This window comes from Budorcas taxicolor, chromosome 11 (genome assembly GCF_023091745.1).
Source record: "Budorcas taxicolor isolate Tak-1 chromosome 11, Takin1.1, whole genome shotgun sequence".
Classification (NCBI taxonomy): domain Eukaryota; kingdom Metazoa; phylum Chordata; class Mammalia; order Artiodactyla; family Bovidae; genus Budorcas; species Budorcas taxicolor.
This window is the reverse complement of record NC_068920.1, coordinates 31,380,887-31,404,054: the sequence shown is the minus strand read 5'-3', so window position 1 is coordinate 31,404,054 and position 23,168 is coordinate 31,380,887. Positions and strand designations below refer to the sequence as shown.

At 36.9% G+C, this 23,168-nt stretch overlaps 2 protein-coding genes across 2 annotated transcripts; both read left to right on the top strand.

Annotated features, from left to right (window-relative positions):
- Positions 1-9,568: 9,568 nt before the first annotated feature.
- LOC128055574 (olfactory receptor 5V1-like) lies at positions 9,569-10,543 on the top strand. Its single transcript, XM_052648184.1, has one exon. The coding sequence runs from the start codon at positions 9,569-9,571 to the stop codon at positions 10,541-10,543; it is 975 nt and encodes a 324-aa protein (XP_052504144.1).
- A 6,937-nt stretch (positions 10,544-17,480) lies between these two features.
- Positions 17,481-18,431, top strand: LOC128056259 (olfactory receptor 12D3). The gene has a single exon (XM_052648972.1). It carries the CDS (start codon positions 17,481-17,483, stop codon positions 18,429-18,431), a length of 951 nt encoding a protein of 316 aa, XP_052504932.1.
- Positions 18,432-23,168: the final 4,737 nt, after the last annotated feature.

Genomic DNA, 23,168 nt, shown 5'->3' with positions numbered 1-23,168 from the left:
TTAGTGAAGGGTAACACTCTTAAGGAATTGTAAGGAAATTAGCTGTAGTGAAGTTTGATATTTGACTATATTTGCCCTATTTACTGAAAGGCAGGAAACGTTTTGAATCTTTTTTTCCTCTATTATTTACAAAGTATATTGTTTTCCTTCAGGTACTGACAAAAGTAGATATAATTACATAAAATTGCTCCCTCCTTGTTCCTTTTATTTGCTGATGTAATGAATTAACCCTTGCATATTGTGAGGGAAGACGCAAAGGTGGGTAGAAAACTTATAGATAAGAAAGCACCGAGGAAAAAGTAAGAGCTGTAAGGAAATTTGAAGAGAGATGCAGATATTGGAGAGGTGGATAGTTCAATTTTGAGAAATAACTGAGGGCAAAAGAAAATGATTTGACTAGAGTAAAAAAAGTGAATGGACTGGGAAACACTTTGAGGGAAATCATAGAGATTTAGGTTTATCTTTGAAAGAAAAATTGAGAAAATTATGTGATCTCTATACATCTTCAAAAAGGGCTATTTCAAATAACTCAGTAGATTTTTTGATAGCCATGTATATTTTGCATATTTAAATAATTTTATCATCACTGTTTAAAATAAAAATGATATGCCAAATATCATCTTGGTTTTCTGACCAACCTGAAAAATATTATCAAAAATTATTCTGGGAATAAACAAAACACAACACACACACACATACACACACACACAACTTTCCTAATTTCTAAAGAAAATTAACAATTAGGTTCCTCTGTTCTAAATTATTTCTTTCACTATTTAGTTATTAAAGATTCAATCTGAAGAATGTCTAGAAAAGCAGGAGCATTGAATGAGGTATGTGCCATGGCAATACAACTGTGGGGAGTAAAGTGCTTTCATAATCCACAAACACAATGAGGAGTCCATCATAAGACAGGAAATCAGCTCTTAATACTGGGTATTTAATTTTCATACTAGCAAGCAGACAGCCTTACAAAGAGATAGAAAATATGGGCAACTTCCCGGTCTATCTTTTATTTTATCCTCTTACCTGATTGAGTATTCAGGTTCATAGGTAAGAAAGCTTTTTGGGTTGACACTCTTAATGATAATAAACAGTAGAAAAATATTTGAAAGGATGGTTCTTGCTGAGATTGTAATATAAGCTCTTTATTTTGAGATGTTGTTTCTTCCCTTTTTGAAAATTTGCCTGCCTTTTTATGGGTTACATATTTCTACACAAGAAAATCCTAGGGGAGAATGTCTCCTGGGTATGGAAAAGAATTGCTGTAAGAAGAAAGAGAATGTTTTTCACACATACAACATGATGAGGTAAGCTTGGGGAATTCTTTTCTTTAGTTCCATTTGTTGTTGTTTTGTTTTTTTTAATTCTTCCTATTTTCTTTACTGCTTTTGTCCCTTCATTTCAGAATTATAGACAGCAATAGGATTTCAGTGGCTATTCAATGTCCCTTCATTTCCTAGGACAGAGGTATAAATTCACTTTTTCAGTTTGGAAATTATCTTGGAAATACTCTTTGGTGTATATGATGAAAAGAAAACTGGTGTATATGATGAAAAGAAAATTAGTAATATGAGTTAAGGAATGAGAATCACATTAGCATCATGGCAGAGTGAGATGCTCCTTGTATCTCTCCCCTTCAACTTATAACCAGTAAAACACCCACAGCTCAACAAGGTGCCTCTGCCAAACACACCAGGATGTCAGAGAATTCCATACATCTTTTCATCTAAAAGAGGGTGTACTGGATCCCATAAAGGAGGCAAAATTGAGAAACAGCAGAAATGGTGCCTGCAATCCCAGCACACCTCTTGCCCACTGGCCACAGCAGCTAATCACAAAGCCCCAGAGAACCCAATAGTAGCAGGTGGTGCCCATGACTCTGACTTTCCAACCACAGGGGCACTCAGAGCCAAAGTTAATGGGCATCAACAGTGAGCTCTGTGACCCCACCCCTCCAGCTGTGGAGGCATCCATGACTTGGGCCCCCAACCCCCCAACTATAGTGGCAGCTTCCACATGTGCCACAGCACTGGACATGACAGAAGCACCAGTGACCCCAATGCCACCTTGATAACGCATGGGAGATAATGAATGGGAAAGGGAAATGAAGCTAATTTTATCCATTGTGAGTCAGGGACAATATCCTTTATCCATCTTTCTATCAATTTTTCATTTTTGTTGCTTTTCAGGAGTTCCTTGCTATGTAATATGTTGCAAATATTATATAAAGATAATATTTATTGTGTATTCATTTTATGTGTAAGTTATTGTTCTGAGTTCTTTACCTGTGTCAGATTATTTAATTTGAGGATATTAAAATCATGGAGCACAAAAACCCAAGGCTCAAATGATTTTAACAAATTTCCAAACTTATACCAATACATTGTGAAACTAGGATTCAAAGTGAATCACAAAAAATTGAATACTTTAAAATATCACCCATTCTTGATTCCAGATCAAGATGGTGGAGTAGGAAGTTCCTGAATTCACCTCCTCCCATGAACACACCAAAACTACAACTGTTTATAAGACAGTTATCTCTGAAAACAGACCAAAGACTAGCAGAACAGATTTTATACAACTAAAGATATAAATAAAAGGCCATATCAAGATGTATATGAGGGGCAGAGATGTGGTCTAGTCAGAAACCATAACCCTGGTGTGGCAACCAACAGCCAGCCAGGTGGGCTACCACAACCTCAGAGGTCCCCCTTGGTAGGCTAGCTGTGAACACCTTGCATGCATGATCAGTTGCTTCAGCCATGTCCGACTTTTTGAAAACCTATGAATTGTAGCCTCCTGGGCTTCTCTGTCCATGGGATTCTCCACTCTAGAGTACTGAAGCATGCCCTCCTCCAGGGGATCTTCCCAACCCTGGGATCAATCCCTGGTCTCCCACATTACAGGCAGATTCTTTACCATCTGAGGCGTAAGGGAAGCCTGAGAATACTGGAGTGGGTAGCCTATCCCTTTTCCAGGAGATCTTCCCGACCCAGGAACTGAACCAGGGTCTCTTGCATTGCAGGCAGATTCTTTACCAGCTGAGCTATCAGGAAGTGAAGTCACTCAGTTGTGTCCGACTCTTTGTGACCCCATGGACTGTAGCCTACTGGGCTCCTCTGTCCATGGGATTTTCCAGGCAAGAGTACTGGAGTGGGTTACATTTCCTTCTCCAGAGGATCTTCCCGATCCAGGGATCGAACCCAGGTCTCCCTCAGTGTAGGCAGGCGCTTTATGGTCGGAGTCACAAGTCTGCAAATATTAAGCCAGCCTTTCTTGTTTTGCAAATAAGATCATCTATACTATTTTTCTAGATGACCTGAATGGGAAGGAAGTCCAAAAAGGAGGGGATATATGTTTATGTGTATGTATGACTGATTCATTTTGCTGTAAAGCAACTGTACTCCAATAAAAATTAATTTAAAAAGAAAAAAAGACCAAGTTGAACTAAGGATAAGATACAAACACTGTATGTTGAAAATTAACATTTTTCTCTTAGATAAATTAAAAAATTTTAGTCTCTCCTTTAAATTAATTTTGTTATTTATTGGTTAATTTTTATTTGACCATTAAAAATACTGAGTATGAAAGAATAAAATCATTTCTGAGATAAGTGTGTTACCTGGAAGTCAATTTTGTTGTCTACATGGCTTTTGTCCTTACCTATAAGTTTTGTCTTTATTTTTCTTTCTCATGCCCTAAATTTTGGTGTCAACAAAAATTTGATATCTGGATCTTTGTTTTTTTATTTCATGCTATGTAATCTTCATTAGTTTCATGAGTCAAATGTTATCTTCTTCCACATAACATGAATTGTTATTATCTAACTCTTGAGTATCAGTTTAATATATTAAAACATTCTTTAGAGATTTCTGCTTGAAAAATAATATTAATAATAAGAGCTAACATTTGTTCAGCACTCTGTGATAATCACTGTGCTCATGTCTTATACACATTTTTCATTTAATCTCAGTGCCCTGATAGACCAGAAAACATGAGTCGTTTAAAATTCATTTCTTTGCCAAAATAAGCTTTTTCTCTGAATGCCTTTTTATGACAATAACTTTATCATTCTCCAAATTTCCTCACCCAAGCTTTAACCTTTAGCTCTTTTTAATTTTTCTTTCCCCTTTGGCTGAAAAATAAACATGACCACAAAATGTACATTTTTTTTTTCTTCACAGTGATTTTGATTTTTATCCTTTTCTTTGCTTTTTAGTATCATCACTTACACCTCACAATCAAGCTTTCTTAACTTCACAACTATATCATTGCATTAACTTCCAAATGATTTTTTTTTTTTGCCTCTAGAATTTATATTTAGGAAAAATCTGCATAGAATCCTTGGATTAATTTTCTATTGTTGTGTTCCCCCCTACACCCATCACTCTTTTCATTTAAAGTCTTAACTGATTCCCAGCTACTTAGAAGACAAGCCATAATTTCTTAACCTTAAATTTCATCCTTCATGATCTGTATTCAAGCAAAGATGGATGAGTGTTTACCAGCTGAAGTGAAGATATTTTTAATTTGAAGGTGAGATTAGGCCAGATACCCGAGTGAGAGAAAAAGAGTCTTGGACCTTCATTCTGTGTGATCCTAAAAATGTTCAAAACTTATGGGGACCTCAATTTGTTTTCATTGCCAGTTGGATAGTGGTAGCAAATAAACATGATTGGAACAGGAATGTCTAAAGTCTTAAAAGTCTCCTAAGTCAGTCTCTTCTGAGGAGCGCTCTTACGAAATCACCATGAAGGATTACCATTTATCCGAGACTTTTCTGTTTCAACTCCCTAAAGCAGCACATCCTGCTTCTGTAACACCCAGAGCATTGGCATTTAATTAGGGATGCTGGGCTCTTGCTAAATGTTTCTAACAGCATAAAAACTCCAGGGACAAGAAGTCTGTCACTCCAAGAGTCCATAAAAGAAGCCTCATACCAGGTTTTGGGAATTCGAATTTGAACATCTATTCTCATGTTCTCTTTTCTATTACAAGTAAGTGTTTTTCTTTTTGTTCTTATTCTCCTCTTCTTCTGCCTCCTTTTCCCCCATCTCCCTACTTCTTATTTCAGCCTGATACTTAGATTTATTGTTTTTCTTCAATCACCCTTTTTGGAAAACAGTAGGGAATAGTTAAGAAAAAGGAAATCAAAGATCTCATGGAGCTTTACCTGTAGGAGACAATAAGATGTCCATCCTGTCTCTGGGTGTGTGGGGCAGCTCAAGTGTCTGTAAACTGTGTAGCTTCCTTCAGCAATGTCATTTTTTAGCTACAGGAAAGGTCCTGGGCTCTCCAAAGTGTTTGATTCATCTGTTCCGCCAATATTGTGAGTTGTTTTAATAAGAGACACGTCATTCAGTCCATGACAGTGAAAAGGTAAAAGTCCTACTGGATGATAAAAGAGTTCGGCATGGTTTGGCATAAATGATTATTATCAAATCCATATTATGTGAGAAACAAAGACAAAATATATTTTAGTCCAGAGTCAAAAGTTTCATATAGCAAAGTCCTTCATGAAGAAGAAAGACCAAACTTTACCTGTGGTTTCAGAATTCAGACCTAAAACCAAATATGTGAAATAACAATAATAATATATATCATTCGTTGTTATTTTTATATACTACACACTAGGTTAAGTGCTAAATGCATTACTTCATTTAATGTCACAATTTTCTGATGAGGAAGATATCATTATTTTCATTTAGGGAGGAAGAGCTTTATAATTCATTCATGGTCACAGAGCTACTAAGTGGGTGGAATAGCTGCATTTTTTGTGTTCACACAGCTGGTAGGTGTAACAATTCTTCCAGTAATAAAACACAGTGACCAGGGACTTCCCTGATGATCCAGTGGCTAAAAGTCCTTGTTCCTAATGCAGGGGGCCAGGGTTTGATCCCTGGTCAGGGAACTAGATACTACATGCTGCAACTAAAGATCCCACATGCCACAACTAAAACGTGGCTCAGCCAAAAAAACCCACAATGATCAAAATTTTTTCTAATACTTGGATTTGTCTAAAGATGGAATAGCCTCCCTTTACAGAGTTTACATCTCCCATCAATACAGTATACAATTTTAGATTGGATTATCACCTTGCAAAATATAAGGCTTCCCCAGTGGCTCAGATGGCAAACAATGATCCTGCAATGCCAGAGACTGGGTTCAATCGCTGGGTTGAGACGATCCCCTGGAGGAGGGCATGGCAACCCACTCCAGTATTCTTGCCTGGAGAATCCCCATGGACAGAGGAGCCTGGTGGGTGACAGTCCATGGAGTTGGAAAGAGTCAGACATGACTGAGCAACAAAGAACAGCACAGCAAAATATCTGTATAGGGTATTTCAGTGGCCAGACTAGATGACTTTTAAAGGCTCCTTCCCAATTGGAGCTGGAATTCCCATTCTGTATATTCCATAAGAGATGGTCCAAAATACTGCATTGAATTTTCAGCACCAAGTACCATGCCTTAGACTCAGTATTGCTCACTGATTATATAAATAGCCATGCTTAGTCCCGACTTTGATTTCAATGTAAGAGAGGAGATGGATAGCGGTGGTACAGCAGATAAAACCCTAAAAAAAAGGTTTTATCAAGATTTCTACCTTTTTCATGATTTTTCACTTAATATGTACAGTGTTATCATCTCTAGAGGATTCATTAATTAAAGGGACATACTCTATTGTAGAGTTTTTCCTTCGCTTATCTGAACACTCTATTAAAAACAGCAACATAGGGTCAAGTAACACCAAACAAAGCATTCTCCAAAATGGAGCTTTTCCAAAACAAAAGTTTCTTATTTGTATACTGGATACAATGATCAGATGATCCACAGAAAGGTTTGTTGTATAAATGAATTCATATTAAATCCTTCACTTTAATATTAATAGGAATTCTGAAAGCCGGTTTATATTTTATCTTAGTTCTAGTACTGAACTCTTGGGATTACTATTTCTCTGTCTTCCATTCAGTTCTCCACTGAGACAGAATTCAGCCAAGTACTGCCACCTCTAGACTAGCTCACGAGGGATTTTCTTCATGGAAAGCTTATTTTTCATGATACTGGAATGATGCATGGGTACCAGGAAATTAAATAGAAATAAAATAATTTACATTTACTAAGTGTATTTAATCTCATGATTTTTTGAAATAAGACTCTCAGTCTTAATCTCATTTTCATTAATATTTCCTTGATGTTTGTTCTTTGGGGCTTAAACCAAAACATATTTCTAGGATGTGTTTTGGAAACAGTTTGGCCAACCTAGGAGGAGAAAACTATATAATAGAAATAAAACTAAATAATTAGAAATTAAAAGTTACTGATTATTACCATGGATACTATGTTGCTTTCTTACCCATTTTTTTTTTTACTATTTTTTTATTTTGACAATTTTAAGCATATAATATATACAAAATTTTATCCCATGTCCAACAGATCCAAGTTTTAAATTATCCTTTATTTTGTGTGGAAATGTTTATAAATTTGATCTTTGTCATAAGTATCTGAGTTGGAGTAATTCAAACATTTCATGAATCTGGAAAAAGACAGAAATGGGAAAGGACAATGGGCTAGTGTCCCATCAAAGCCAGTGCTGTCTCAGCAATATTTTGCTCAGTGTTTTATTTCAAATTTACTCTTTGAGTTGTAATATGCTATGATCATGCTGCTGCTGCTGCTGCTAAGTCACTTCAGTCGTGTCCAACTCTGTGTGACCCCATAGACAGAAGCCCACCAGGCTCCCCTGTCCCTGGGATTCTCCAGGCAAGAACACTGGAGTGGGTTGCCATTTCCTTCTCCAATGCATGAAAGTGAAAAGTGAAAGGGAAGTCGCTGAGTTGTGTCCAACTCTTCATGACCCCATGGACTGCAGCCCACCAGGCTCCTCCATCCATGGGATTTTCCAGGCAAGAGTACTGGAGTGGGGTGCCATCTCCTTCTCTGTGCTGATTGCTTAGAATGATGAAGAAACAAAAAAAATGTTTAAAAATCAATTTCTTATCAATGGTTTTGGCAATGTGATATCACAATTAATGATCTCAGTAAATTAAGTATGCTATAGGATAGGATAATATACTGAGATTGTTAATTGTGATATCACATTGCCAAAACCATTGATGAGAAATTGATTTTTAAACATTTTTGTTTCTTCATCATTCTAAGCAATCAGAATGGATCACTGGTCAAACTAAAACTGTTACTTTTACATCATAATACATAAATGTTTTTCTGGAATTTTGGAGACAGAGAGTATATAATAATTTTACATATGACTCAGGGCTTCCCCTGTGGCTCAGCTGGTAAAGAATCTGCCTGCAATGCAAGAGACCTGGGTTCAATCCCTGGGTTGGGAAGGATGGGATTCCCTGGAGAAGGGAACGGCTACCCACTCCAGTACTCTGGCCTAGAGAATTCTGTGGATTGTATAGGCCGCAGAGTTGCAAACAGTTGGATATGACTGAGCGACTTTCACATCACATATGACTCAACAGGGAATCAGAAAATTAAAATGATCTTCCCATGTTTAAACATCTAGTGGATTGTAGAACTGAGGAGGGAACCCAGGTATTCTGACTTGTTGTGAGATGTGTTCTCTTGTTTGTTTCAAGTTTTCTCTTATCGGCTAAGGTTGTTGTTGGTGACCATACCAGTTAAAGAGAGAGAAGTTTTTGACTTTTAAATTTCCTGCTCTGAATGCAGATACAGGACTTAGTGACTAAACCACCACCATCACGATATTTGAGGTTAAAATGAGACAAAATTATTATTTAAAATTTTTATTTATTTTCTTGGTCTTACTTTAATAGCAATGAAAACTCCAAGTCCTAATCACTGGACCACCAGGGAAATTGTATGACAAAATTTAGAGCACTGGAGAGTGGTTTCAATAACTAATTCCATTGATAACAGTGTCATCTTCAAGTCTTAGTGTCATGGTTTGTAAGAGTCTGTTCCAGGATATGCTTACTAGTGTCAACTATTGTTTTTTAAGATAAAGTTTTATCAAAGTACATGGTATCGCATTCTGGAACTATCTTGTTTTTGGAATTTTCTATTCCACTTTCATTTTCTTAAACTATAACTTAAGTAAAAACCATAAAAACCAATCTCTAAGTGTGCAAGGAAGACAAGGAGGCATCACAAAGAGAAACTCAAATAACCCCACAACTCTTGAAACAAATTATGTGATGGATATTCACCAGTCATCTCTAAGACACAACAAGGTGTTAGGAAACGGGCTTGCCAAGACCTATTTACATAAATAGGTCTTATGCTGCACATAGACTTTTAAAATATTTACTTTTTCCTGTAAAGGTGTTGCTGATATTCTGTAAGAGATGGGTCCTATAGGAAAAGTTTAAATGTGTGTGTCGAAGCCTTATGTGATGATTGCAGTACAGCACTGTAACTTGTCATGGATTCTAAATTTGAGTGTTTTTTCCTGATATTTTCTGATGATTATTTCATCTATAAAGTTATATGTTCTTGTTTTGTAGATTACTGCTGTTGCAGCACATGAATACTGCAATCTGTACTGCTTCTTTCTCAATTTCCGAGAGAAAACATCATGGAAGGAGAAAATTACACTCTGTCTGAATTTATCATCTTAGGATTCTCTGACTTAAACGATGTGCAGCTTTTATTCTTTACCACATTTCTTATGATCTATCTCTGTACCCTGGGAGGAAATATTTTCATTATTTGGATAACATTGGTTGATATACGACTCTATACCCCCATGTATTTTTTTTTAAGGAATCTGGCCTTTCTTGATATCTGTTATACCACCACTAATGTCCCCCAGATGATGGTGCATCTCCTATCAAAGAAGAAGAGTATTTCCTACGGGGGCTGTGTGGCTCAACTTTTTGCATTCCTTTTCTTTGTGGGGGTAGAATGTCTCCTCCTGGCAGCCATGGCATATGATCGTTACATTGCAATCTGTAAACCTTTAAGGTATTCGGTTATTATGAACAAGGTCCTATACAGCCAGTTAGCAGCCTCCTGCTGGACTGGTGGTTTCCTCAACTCAGTGGTGCACACAGTACTGACGTTCCGCCTGCCTTTCTGTGGCAACAACGAGATTAATTATTTCTTCTGTGACATCCCCCCTTTGCTGATCTTGTCTTGTGGGGACACTTCTGTCAATGAGTTGGTGTTACTCATCGTTGGGGTCTTCATTGGATGGGCTCCTTTCCTAGCTATCATCCTTTCCTACCTCTACATTATCTCCACCATCTTGAGGATCCGCTCCTCAGAGGGGAGGCAAAAGGCCTTTTCTACCTGTGCCTCCCACCTGGTCATTGTCCTTCTCTACTATGGCAGCTCCATCTTCACATACGTGCGGCCCATCTCATCTTACTCATTGGCAAAGGACCGGCTGATCTCAGTACTGTACAGTGTGGTGACCCCTATGCTAAACCCCATCATTTATACTTTAAGGAATAAGGATATCAGAAAGGCCCTGAGAGCTGTGGGAGAAAAAGTAGCAACTTTCAAACTTCATTTCCCTCGAAGTGTAGTGTTTCTTTTTCTCTCATGATAAATATAGAAAATTATCTGTCTTACCCATGCAATCTGTTTTTTCTTGCTAGCAGTACTGATTTCAATGATAAATGGGACAAAATGTTAACAATAGATTAACCTGGGTAAAGGATTAATGGATTTGGGGGGTTCTCTTCTTATTCCTGAAATGCGTCTGTATGTTCTATACATTTGAAACTATATCTAAATAAAAAGTTAATTTGAGTCTTTTGAGCATAAGTAAAACTACGATGTGCTTGTCTCTACTTGTGCACACTTTTTTTGGTATTTTAACCTCCATATCAAATATAGTGAACTGAAGTTGCTCAATCATGTCCAACTCTGCGACCCTAAGGATTTAGCCTGCCAGGCTCCTCTCTCCATGGGATTTTCCAGGCAAGAATACTGGAGTGAATTGCCATTTCCTTCTCCAGGGGATCTTCCCAACCCAGGGATCAAACTCAGGTCTCCCACACTGCAGGCGGACTTTACCGTCTGAGCCACCAGGGAATCCCAAATGTATTCAAACATATCAAATATATTTTTCAGTTAATTTATTGTTCTTAAATTTTGTTTTGTCTTATGGTGAACTAACTATCCATTGACTTGTGGTTCTCTAACTTTCAGCATTTATCTAAAAGTTGTCTTCCTTTGTCACTGTCCTTCTTACATTTATTGTACTTTCCCGGTGGCTCAGCTGGTAAAGAATCCAACTGCAATGTGGGAGACCTGGGTTTGATCCCTGGGTAGGGGAGATCCTCTGGAGTAGGGAAAGGCTATCCACTCCAGTATTCTGGCCTGGAGAATTCCATGGACAGAAGAGCTTGACAAGCTACAGTCCATGGGGTTGCAAGGAGTCAGACATGACTTAGCAACTAAGCATAGCACCAGTGGTTAGAATTCAGCGCTTTCACTGCTGTGGCCTGGGTTCAATCCCTGGTGTCAGGGAACTAAGATTCTGTAAGCCACATAATGTGACCAAAAAAGAGAAAGAAAGAAAACAGAAAATATATAATTTCTCTTATCTTCAGAAAGGATATTTATCATAAAAGTACAAACAATAACCTTAGACTTTTTGCAATACTTCAAAGATCCCATACATAAAAATGTAAATTAAACAAACTTATTCCCATTGTTTATTCTTTCCTGTTTGTTTATCATTTCCCCAAATCCTTCCCTTTTCTGTATCTGTGGAATTCAGTTTATAATTCATATTTTTAGTTTTCATTATATTGCTCTAACTGATATCACTTTTTTTTGCATTTACAAGGTGTTAGACTTTTGAAGGATAGAGCTAGCTCTTCTCTTTTATATTCTCATCACTCCCTTTCGCTCATGATCAACCAAAGGCTCTGCCCCAAATTTACTATTAAAGAATTAATCTAGTGACTTCACAAGCACACCAAAGAAGGGTATAAATTGATACTTATAGAAGAGAAATATGGAGAAAATAAGTCCCTAGAGAGAAAATCCCAAGACATTAATGTCCAGATACCCCCAGGGAGGTTTATACAGGATTTAGCCTGTTTGTTCTCTCAAACAAAAGATGGATTTGCTGAGATTCAGTCTCACATCTAGATAGAGGTTGCTTGCAATAAAATGGGTGTAAGAGTTTTGAACAGCTGGAACTATCTCTGATGATCTTATTCAGGTAGACAGTAAACACAGCTGATCTCTGATTTTTGGATATCCTTTTGAGCCAAAATTTGATTTTATTATAAAGTATGTAAAGACAGATGTGCAGGACAAATTGGCTGAGAGTAAAGAGAAGAAAAGTGAGCTTAGATTAGAGGAATAATTTTCTGAAGAAAGGGCATTAATATAATTGGAAAAAGCAAGTGAAAGTAAATGGGGAAAATTCTTTGAATCTAAGATGTGAAAATTACAGAGTGGAAGAGCAAGTGGGTTCACGGCACAAATCATTAGCAAGTAAAGCTTTGAATTTCTCAGTCTATGTGTGTGTACATTTTTGTTTTTTGTTTTGGTTGTTTGTTATTTGTTTTAGGGTAGACTCTCATTGTAATCAAGTTAAATCTACGTTTTAATTAAATGTCTGAGTGCCTATATCTGTTTAGTGGTGTGTGGGTATGGGTGTGGGTGTGTGTAGGTGGGTGTGTGTGTTACCGAGAATTAGAGAAAATATAAAGAGAAGAAGAAAGTGAAGTAGAGAAAAAAATTACATGAGTAATACCTTAATATATGTCAAAATTAATTATACAAAAATGACAGGTTCTAGTTCTAGTCAAACAATATGTTAGATTTTACCTACTGTTTATATAATTACATAAATTTGCAATAGTATGATTTTTAGTGGAAGATGGATGGTGCTATTATCCAGGAAAAATATAATAATTTTCAAAACTCTTGTATGAAGTACTTACTTAAGTATTAATATTTTCACTTGAGTACATCCCCAGTTTCTGATATATGCATAGGTAATAATGTCCTTCAATTATATTTATGACTCCTGAGATTAATCATCTTCTCTACCAACTCCATTTAGAATATTTCTTCTATATCCGTATTCATGGAGTGCAGCTCCTAGATTTTTGTTTTCTTTCACCAATAATGTAACTTCTTAAATTTTAAATACTGTTTATAGACAGCAATTAATCATTAAGAATCACAAGTGTCTTTGAGAACAGTCCATGACAAAAACGAATTGCTAAAACTGGTCCTATATGGCTAAAAGTTATTTACTTAATCACAGATATTCATTGCTCACTTTCTATGTTGCCATGTCCTCTGATAAACTGAAAGAATCTTTTGTGAGTGTAGCATCACATTCAGGAGAATAGTATGGATAGATTGTAGGTGAGAATGTTCAAAAGAAGACAAATCTGACCTTTTGAGGATAGTTTTTTGTAGCTGATAATGATTGAACAGGTAATCACAATCCAGTAGCTAATTCAGTAAGTATAGAGAGAGCACCAAAAAAATGTTCCAGACACTGTTTTAGGTGCTGGGTTGCAGTAGTGAATAAAATAGACAATAGTTTTGTGTGTGTGTTTGACACTGTAAAACATATTTAATAAAATCCAGTACAGCAGATTAAGATAAGTGCCATTGATAACAACATAGTAAGAAAGGATATGCTCTTTTTTTTTTTTTGTAATTTAATCTGGAGAAGACTCTTGAGAGTCCCTTGGACAGAAAGGAGATCAAATCAGTCAATCCTAAAGGAAATTAACCCTGACTCTTCACTAGAAGGACTGTTGCTGAAGCTAAAGCTACAATAATTTGGCCACCTGATGTGAAGAGCTGACTCACTGGGAAAGACCCTGATGCTGGGAAAGATGGAGGGCAAGAGAAGAGGGTGACAGAGGATGAGATGGTTAGACAGAATCACTAACTCAATGGACCTGAATTTGAGCAAATTCCAGGAGATAGTGGAGGACAGAGGAGCCTGGCATGTTGCAGCCCATCAGGTCACAAAGAGTTGTACAGGACTTAGTACAGGACTGAACAAAACAATCAGAAATTCACGATGAGGGTGTAGCTGTAGGGCAAAGGTCTGAAAGAGATGTGGGAATTAAACGTGAATTTATTAAGTATAAGAATGCTTCATATAAGTGGAGAGCTGGTGCACAGACCTTGAGACGAGAATGTAGTCAGTGCTTTAGGAACAACATAGAGATCAATGTGGCTGAGTAATCCAGGGATAGAGTAGAACTGGAAGGTTAAATCATTAGACATATTTAACAGAATAATCCCGGATGCTGCCTTGAGAATAGGAGACAGGACAAGAGTGGAAATAAGATCATTCGAATAATTCAAATGAGTGATGATAGTGATTTGCACAGAGTCACATAAGAGACAGTGAGAAAGGAATTTTGCATCTGTAGTCATGAAACAGGGTAATCTGCACATCTCCTTTCTGTTAAGTCCTTTTTCAAGTATTGGTATCAAGGTCATTCTAGCCTTATAAAAGAAGTTGAGAGTATTCTTTTTGGGGGGGCTTTGGGCTTCCCTTGTGGGAAGTAAGAAAGAATCTGCCTGCAATGAGGGAGACCCAGGTTGGGAAGATACCTGGAGAAGGGAACCGCTACCCACTCCAGTATTCTGGCCTGGAGAATTCCATGGAATGTATAGTCCATAGGGTCACAAAGAGTCAGATATGATTGAGTGACTTTCACTACTTTCATCAAGGTTATGTTAGCCTTATAAAAGAAGTTGAGAAGTATTCTTTTTTTCTTTCTTTAGGAGACTATGTGTAAATTATTATTTCTTCATTAACTATTTGGTAGAAATCTGGATTTGGCATTTTCTTTTGGGGAAGGTCTTAAATAGCAGCTACAGTTTCCTATATAGATATCAAACTATTCAAATTTTCTTTCTTTTACTGTTAGTTTTAATAATTTACTTTTGTTTGGAAGTAATTTGTAAATGTCATCTAGATTGTTAAATTTATTGGCATAAATTTGCTCATAAAGATCTTCTATAATTTTTGACATTGATAATATCCATTGCGATATTACCTTTTAAATTGATACTTTGAGCACTCTCTCTTTAAGCCTTACAGGAGTTTATCACTTTTACAATCTTTTCAAATAACTAAGTTTTCACTTTATTGACTTTTCTCTACTCACTTTTCTTTTCTATTTTAATGATTTATGTTATTAATTTCATTATTTCCTTTCTTTTGCTTTCTTTAGATTTGAGGTGCTGGTTTTATTCATTCATTCATTTCGTTTTTTGAAATACCACTTTAGAGTTCTGATTTTTAATATTTCTTCTTTTTAAGATATGAATTCAAGACATAAAATCTCTCTGTTTATTTCTTTAACTACATACTAAAAGTTTTGTTATGTCTCATCTTCATTATGGTTTGGTTAAAATATTAAAGAAAATCTATTTGGATTTTCCCTTCATCTATGAATTATTTAGCTGTGTGTTGCTTTATTTCAAGCATTTAGTGCATTTTTGGATATCTTTTTCTTACTTTTTAAAAAATTTACCATATTCAAATCATATTCTTTGAATGACTCAATCTATTAAAATTTTTGATGCTGAAAAAAAAACCCTCAATCTATCTTGATTTTGTAAATGTTTAATGTGCCATTAAAAATAATGTGAATTCTTTTCTTTTTCCATTTGTGTATTCTACATAGTATTAACATCCACAAGTCATAGTCATTATTGCCTTGTATAGTCATTTTTCACTTTTAGTGGGTCAATTTTTCACTTTTAATGGGTCAGTTTTTCCTTACATGTATACAGACACATACCCATTCTGATATTCTTCACTTCTTTTTGCATTTCCATTCTTCTGCCTAGGATATTTTCTTACTGACTAGAGAACTTCCTTTAGTGTATATGTTTAGTGTAGTGATAAATTCTCTCCATTTGTATTTTGCTCTTTTTCTGTGGGTGTAAATTCTTTTCTTACTGAGCTGTTTATATATATCAATCAAATTTGAAAATTATGTTTTTCATATTTTTATATTCTTACTTTTTTTTTTTTTGCTTTCTCTTCTATAAGGCATAGAGAGAGAGAGAGATGTTAAAAACTTCTATTAGTGAGTGAAGTGAAAGTAGAAGTGAAAGTCACTCAGTCATGTCTGACTCTTGCAACCCCATGGACTGTAGCCCGCAAGGCCCTTCTGTCCATGGGATTCTCCAGGCAAGAATTCTGGAGTGGGTTGCCATTTCCTTCTCCAGGGAATCCTTCAGATCCAGGAATCAAACCCATGTCTTCTGCATGGCAGGCAGATTCTTTATCAACTGAGCTAGGAGGGAAGCCCATAGAAAAACTTCTATTAGGATTGTGAACTGTACTCTTCATTATTTCTGTCAACTTTTGAAACTATTTTATTGGGAGCTTACATTGGGTTGTGATATTCTGGACCAATTGTTTGCAGGGGAATGTTAGTGTGAGTGAGGGTGGGTAGGCTGCTGCTCAATCGCTCAGTCATGTCTGACTCTTTGCGACCCCATGGACTGTAGCCCACCAGGCTCCTCTGTCCATGGTACCCTCCAGGCAAGAATACTGGAGTGGGTTGCCATTCCCTTCTCTAGGGGATCTTTCCCACACTGCAGGCAGATTCTTTACCATCTGAGCCACCAGGGAGGGGGTATACCAGGTGGTTTTTCCATTCCTCAATTCAAGGGCTCCCTCTTCTGTTAATAAGGTGGTGATTATTTTTTACAAATGGCAAAGCATTTAATATATATTTTTCCGTTCTCTTTCAATGCTTATGCTTTATTTTGTTCTAATTCTCCTCCTCTCGTAGAAATTCCCAATAAAGGTAGGGCATTTTTTCCTAGGCCTGAAAAATCGGGAATGTTTTCAAAATTCTCTTCCTGTTAACACTTTTTACTCTTTCAAGTTTTTCTCAACTACACACACAAACCCACCACTGTGCTGCAGTCTTGTGACTACTGATGCTAACTGCTGTTTTTATTCCCTCTGCTTAAACACAATATTTGAAGATTCTGGATTTTATGTTTCTTAGTTTTGCTGAAAGTTTAGGCTTCTAGGAAGGATGCGTTAATTTCCTGAGGCTTTAAAATATCTTAGGAGAAAAGAAGAAATCCTCACTAGGCTATATCACTTTTACTGCCAGAACCGAGAATCATAAGCTGAACAATTATTTCCTTTGTATGTTTTAAATTTTTCTAGCCTCTAATTTTTTTTCTAACCTCTAATTCTAATGTTGTAAATAAGATATAATCATGTTTTACATTTTATGCTTTAAAAAAGTGTCTTTTATCTATATCTGACTTACTCATTATAAGCTGTTTTTATTAGTACATGATAAATTCTGAAGTGGTAAAAAGATGTTTGACTCATATTTAGGAGTGGTAAAGCTGTTTACTTACCACTTCTAAATATTCTCCACACTGGAGCTCACCGTTTGGCTTTTCCAAATAATAAACTTGCTTCACTTAATTCCCACAGTGTAAAATTCAAAAAAACTAACTCACTGTCATCATTACATTTGCTCCCCAAAGCAATGGAGAATGTCACTACAGTAAATGAGTTTCTGTTACTTGGCCTGACCAGTGTTCAGCAGCTGCAGCCTTTCTTCTTTGTGATTTTCTTAATCATTTACTTGATAAACTTGGTTGGAAACGGAGCTATATTAGTGATTGCGATTTTGGAACCCAAACTGCATTCCCCCATGTATTTTTTCCTGGGAAACCTTTCTTGCCTGGATATCTGCTACTCTTCAGTGACATTGCCCAAAGTCCTTATAAACCTCCTCTCCGCTCGCAGGGCCATATCTTTCCTGGGCTGTATCACTCAGCTATACTTCTTCCACTTTTTGGGAAGCACAGAGGCTATCTTACTGGCTGTTATGGCTTTTGATCGCTTCGCTGCCATCTGCAGCCCACTTTGTTACCCTGTCATCATGAACCCCAAGGTATGTATTCTCTTGGCAGCCGTGGCCTGGATCACCAGCATCTTTAATGCTCTGGTACATTCTGTCATGACTGCACGCCTGAACTTTTGCCGCTCTCAAGAGCTCAATCACTTCTTCTGTGATGTCAAGCCCCTCTTGGAACTGGCCTGCAGTAACACACTGCTCAACCAATGGCTTCTCTCTGTTGTCACAGGCAGCGTATCTATGGGAGCTTTCTTCCTGACTCTTCTCTCCTACTTGTACATTATTTGCTCCCTTCTGCTCAAGCATAAGTCCTGCAGAATACTCCACAAAGCTTTGTCCACTTGTGCCTCCCATTTCACGGTGGTGTGTCTTTTCTATGGACCTGTAGGCTTCACGTACATTCGTCCTGCCTCAGCCACTTCCATGACTCAGGACCAGATGGTGGCCATCGTCTATAGTGCAGTCACTCCAGTGCTGAATCCACTGATATACACTCTTAGGAATAAAGAAGTGAGGCTGGCGCTGAAGAAAACCTTTGGGAGCAAGTTATTTAAAGACTGCTGGCAGCACCACTGAGATTAATGAGGCTTATATCTGACTCTGATTAAGATTTTTATCCCTTCACTCTAATAAATGGTCTGCATGGTTTTCCCTCAGGAATTTATAGCCCCATAACCATGTTCTGCACTCAACTATGTGTCATTATTTGCTCAGTTTTTATTTACCTACTCACTTATTTAAGAGATAGTCATTGAATATATATTGTATCAGGCAGCATATTAGGTGTAGGAAGCAAGACTGAGCAAAAGAAATTCTACAGTCTCACACAATGCACAAATTCATAAGTATACACGTCAGGGTAATTAGATGCTACAGAGAATTAAAAAGAGATAAGAAGCCTAGGGAAGGATGAGAGCAGGCACTTGCTACATGATAAATGATTTATCTATTTCTTTTCTATTCTGGCCATTCTATTATCATATATGTCAGATGTTCTCATATCAATTTATTGATTGGAAAAAGATCAGTTGATCTAAATGCTAGAAAATGTACTCAATTTATTGGTAAATTCCTTGTTGTATACCTTGAAAAGGGAAGACATATTAAAACTGAGATTTATAATAAATGCCTCCATCAGCATCTGGATGCAGGATAATTGGAAGCCAGACTCCCAGGCAGTAGTTTTCAATGGATGTCTATAGACTTCCTTCAGTGGATGTCTGTAGGAAGTGAGTTTGCTTCTCCTTCACTGAGCCCTGGGGTGGTAGCCAGTTAAGAACAGTTTCTTTGTTTGTGACTGTCCTGGTAAGCCCAAAGACACAAGCCCCTCTGACCAGAGCAGGCTATCTGGGTTATGTGGTCTCTGCGTGTCAGCAACAAAAACCGGAACACTGGAAAGATGTTTCTTTCTCAGAAACACTAGAGTTCTGAGCTAGGGCAGAGCTATAGCCTGAAGATTGCATCCGTTGGACTCCCTGAGCTCTGCAAAGGATTGTACTTACCCCCTAGCTGTGTGATAAATGAGAAGCCTGCCTCTTAGGCTGTAGCTTTTAAGGGAAGCTAATAGTCCTATTTCACAGAAAGAATGGGTGTTTCTGTCTGTCTCTGTGCTGTGCCAAAGGAGATAGCCAGTTAAGAATTGTTTCTCTGTTTGGTACAGACCTGTGGGAGCCAAAAGACGTGAGCCCTGCTGGCCACTAGAGTCAAATGGTCAAGGGATGTCCCCTGGATGTTGGGATATATTGGCAATCTGAATGAGGCAGAGGGATAGAAAAGAGATGGTGTCTGCTAAGGCCTCTGTCTATGGAGAGTTTTGTAGTTGGCCTCTAGAAGTGTGTTAGATAAGAAGCCTACCACTTAGGTCAAGCCTTTAAAATAAGCAAATAGATCTTTTTCACCTGAAGACTGGACACATTTCATTCTATGGGAGTTCCTTTTTTTTTTTTTTTTTTTGTATTTTGACTGTGCCATATGGCACGTGGGATCTTAGTTCCTTGACCAGGGATTGAACATGCACCCTCTGCATTGGAAACTCCAAGACCTAGCCACTGGATGACCATGGAATTCCACAACTTGATTTTTAAAAAAAGCATTTTGATGCAAGAAAGTCTCCTGCAGCTTCCTGTGCTGTTTTCACCTCTTATGTCTAGTCCTTCCATGAGAACATAAGAGGGTCACTCTGGGAAGGACTTTGGTCTTAACCACTGGACCACCAGGGAATTCCCCAAGACTGGACAAATGGCAATCTGCTGCCTCTTTTCTGAGCTTTGGGGAGTAGTGGAGTGTCAGTTAGCCAGAGTGAGGTCCTGTGAACCTTTTAAGAACCCTCTTTTAGTTCTCTATAACTTTGTAGGTCTCACACATGCAAGCCTTGTTTTTCAAAGTTAGATGTCTGAGTGTTTGCTCCTCAAGTGAAATTCTTTAGAGCTGAGGTGCCAGATGTGGAATCTAAACTCTTCACTCCTCAGTGAGAAGCTGGGAGTTGTGAGTTGCCATGCTGGGAATAGAGTGTTTGGCCAGATTGCATCTTGGTCTCTCTGCCTGATTCAGTGTGGAATATTTCTCATTGATTTGATGTGTAACAGCTCTTCAACTAGTTTCTGGTTTTCTTTTCTGTGTAGCTATAGACTGTGTGTGTCCATGGGAAGAGGTGAGTTCAGGGTCTCCTACTCTGCCATCTTGAACCAGAACCTCTGTTATTCTTTTTTGTTAATTTAGAATCCGCTTGTCAATATCCATGAAAGAAAATATATTTTAAACTGGATGAAAAGTAATCCTTTGGCAAATGTCATCCTACAGTAGTAGAACTGGATAAAATTCTAGATATGTGATCGAGGTTTCCAGACTATGATTCTTAACATCAAAAATTCTCTGTTTCTTGCAAAATGTCTTTATAACCCTTATTCAGAATTCTTTGTAGCCATGATTGTGTGTATGTGTGTGTATAATCACTTATACAGAGTTTGTTCACTTACAGATATTATTTTATTTAACCTTAGTCATCACATCAATCAAATCATATTGGTTTCATTATTATCATGTTTACAGAAGAGGAAAACCAGAGACCAGAAAGGAAAAGTAACTTAACTGTAGTCACACTATGAGCAGAGCCAGGATTCTAACTCCAGGTGATCTTGTTCCAGAGTCTGAGAGTTTTGTTGTATGCATCTATAATTAATCATTATTAAGAAATTTTTGGCTAAAGCAGATTTTAAGAAAAATCTGTCAATTTTTCTTCCATTTATAGACAGGATCTATTTTGAGTCTAACAGGGTACTTTATTTTTCATTTTGGTGATTATAAAGCCCTTATTTTGTTGTTGTTTTCTTTTGCTCTGACATCTCTCAAATTAAATCAATCACCTTGTCTTGTCAAAATGGTTCAACTTAAACTTTATCATCTTTTAATTTCTTAATATATTTCTCTAAACAATGACACACTTTGGATCCGCAAGCTGTTAAGAGTTTCCAATGATAGGAGCTGTACTGTTTAAAAATTGTCATACTTACTCTATCTTTAATCTTTCAGTGGAAATCACTGGCTCAGCATAATATTCTTTCCTAGTTAAATGTAGCAAAATTTTCTACCAAATAGATAAAAAAAAAAAACCAAAATAACTATTTATTGAAAGATTAAAGTAGAGAGTATAACCCTTTGAGAAGAGATCCCTAGACATCTATGCTTGGAACATCTCTAGGGAGAGTTCAGAGGGGATTCAATGTGCTTATTTTGTGCTTAGAATGGGAATGAAGGCCAAGGCCTCTGTGATTTATATTTACTCTTAGGGATACGATATTTGTCATATAAGACTCTGAGCAGCTAAAATCTTTCTGATAATTTTGTACAAAGAGATAATCAACATATTACAGCCCCGATTCTTGGGTTTCCTTATGCACCAAAACCGTATATTTTTTCCAAGGTATGTACACAGAGGAGTAAAGAATAGGGTGAATTGCCACCGTCAGTAGGTAGAACATAAGAGAATAGGTAAGAAGGAAGGCTTTTGTTTTTGTATGTGTACAAATGTGTGGCTTTTTTTTTTTTTTTTTTTTTTGGTGTTTCGTGTATGTGTGTGTGTTTTATAGAAGGAAATTGAGACCATTAGAAAGGGTGAGTGACAGTAGCTGGGGAATCTCTTTGAATATAATTTGTCAAAATTATAGGATGGAACAAGTGGGTTTATGGCACAATTTTTTAGTTGGAAAAGCTTTGATTTTCTTAATCTGTTTAATCATGCATCTTTTGTATGAAGCAGATATAGCAGCACATACGCATTTCTACCTGTGTATTTGTGGGTGTTTTTTTATGCAAGAGATGAAAAACAGTATATAAAGAGCTGCCTCGTTTTACTATTTCCTAGGTACTGAAAATTATTTAACTAGTCTTGTATGGTCATTTAGTTTGCTTGTAATCTTTCATAGGGTGATGCTTAAATAAATATCATCGCAAATACATAATTTTTGACATTTGCAAACACATCTGAAGGACAATCTAGAAAGTGGAATTGCTTTGAGTGTGAGATTTTTAATAGTTATTGCTATTAACTGTGTGTATTTTACCACCCTCAGGCAAATATAATGTCTCAAACATTTTAATCGTCATCAAAAGAGCATGTCATTGTGTTTAAATTTGAAATTCTGTTTTGAATATTTGTATATTTTTTCATTAAAATTTATGTTATAGTTTTAGTAGCTTCACTTAGGAATGTTGTGCTGAAGTTTTCTGTTTCACTACAAATTTTTTTTTTCTGAACAAATATGTTTGATTAAGAAATGATTTTCTATTTATCTGTTTTTTTCTTATTGTACTTTCATGTAGATGCAGAAGTTTTCATATTTATTGTTTATCTATGAACAAGTTGAATTTGTGGGGCAAGTTATAGCAGGAGGTTTATGGGAAAGGGGATAGGATATTTTCCCCAGATTCTTGGCAAATTGGTCCCCTCTTGTATTGCAACATTCTTAGTGCCTCTGTAGTAATGTACTTTTCTCTGCATTCCATCATTCCAAGCACATTGACTTGCTCTTTTCTATATTCTGGAGAAATTCGCTCTCAATGTGAGGTACTCTTTTCTGAGACTGAACATTTTTTTGCTGTTTTCGATATTCTCTTGCTGTTAAACAGCTTGGTATTTTGGGATTTTCCTGCATAAATAGCCCTGTTGCTGTGATGCCCTCTTCTGACGCTGACACCAATTCTGCTGATTTGTATTCCCTCTGCCTACACATGACTTGAAATTTGTGGATTTTAAAAAATGTCTTCTAGTTTTACAAAGGTTTAGGTTGTGGAGAACCTACTCTTTTTTTAAAAGCA